The 282-nt window shown below is 44.0% G+C and overlaps 1 protein-coding gene across 2 annotated transcripts in view; it reads right to left on the bottom strand.

Annotated features, from left to right (window-relative positions):
- NFYB (nuclear transcription factor Y subunit beta) overlaps nucleotides 1–282 on the bottom strand; it is a 16195-nt gene that overhangs the window by 2156 nt on the left and 13757 nt on the right. For both annotated transcript variants that reach the window (XM_031064511.1, XM_031064512.1), the window contains one exon: nucleotides 199–278. In XM_031064511.1, the coding sequence (XP_030920371.1) occupies nucleotides 199–278 (80 nt within the window). The remainder of the gene's footprint in view (nucleotides 1–198; nucleotides 279–282) is intronic.

Here is a 282-nt window from a genome sequence, read left to right as displayed (position 1 = left end):
ACATTCCACTGCACATTTTCTGAAGCTGCAGAGCAGTTCACAGCAAGCAGCCATGAATTCTCAGCATCGGAATGGCATGAGAGCCACCACCAAAGGACTATATAAAATTAATTCTCATCTTTCAGAACAGAGCAGCTGAACGAGTGTTTGGATTTTAGCAGCAGAAGGGAGAGTAGGGGACAAGATAAAGGATCATACCTGTTGATATGATGTTGTGTAGACCATAACATTCTGCTGTTGGCCATCTGTGGTTATTAAGCCTGCTGGCAACTGGTTAGCTGA

The sequence above is a fragment of the Geospiza fortis genome, unplaced genomic scaffold, assembly GCF_000277835.1.
Source record: "Geospiza fortis unplaced genomic scaffold, GeoFor_1.0 scaffold650, whole genome shotgun sequence".
Lineage (NCBI taxonomy): Eukaryota > Metazoa > Chordata > Aves > Passeriformes > Thraupidae > Geospiza > Geospiza fortis.
The sequence above is the reverse complement of the archived record's forward strand: the minus strand, read 5'-3'. Positions and strand labels throughout refer to the sequence as shown.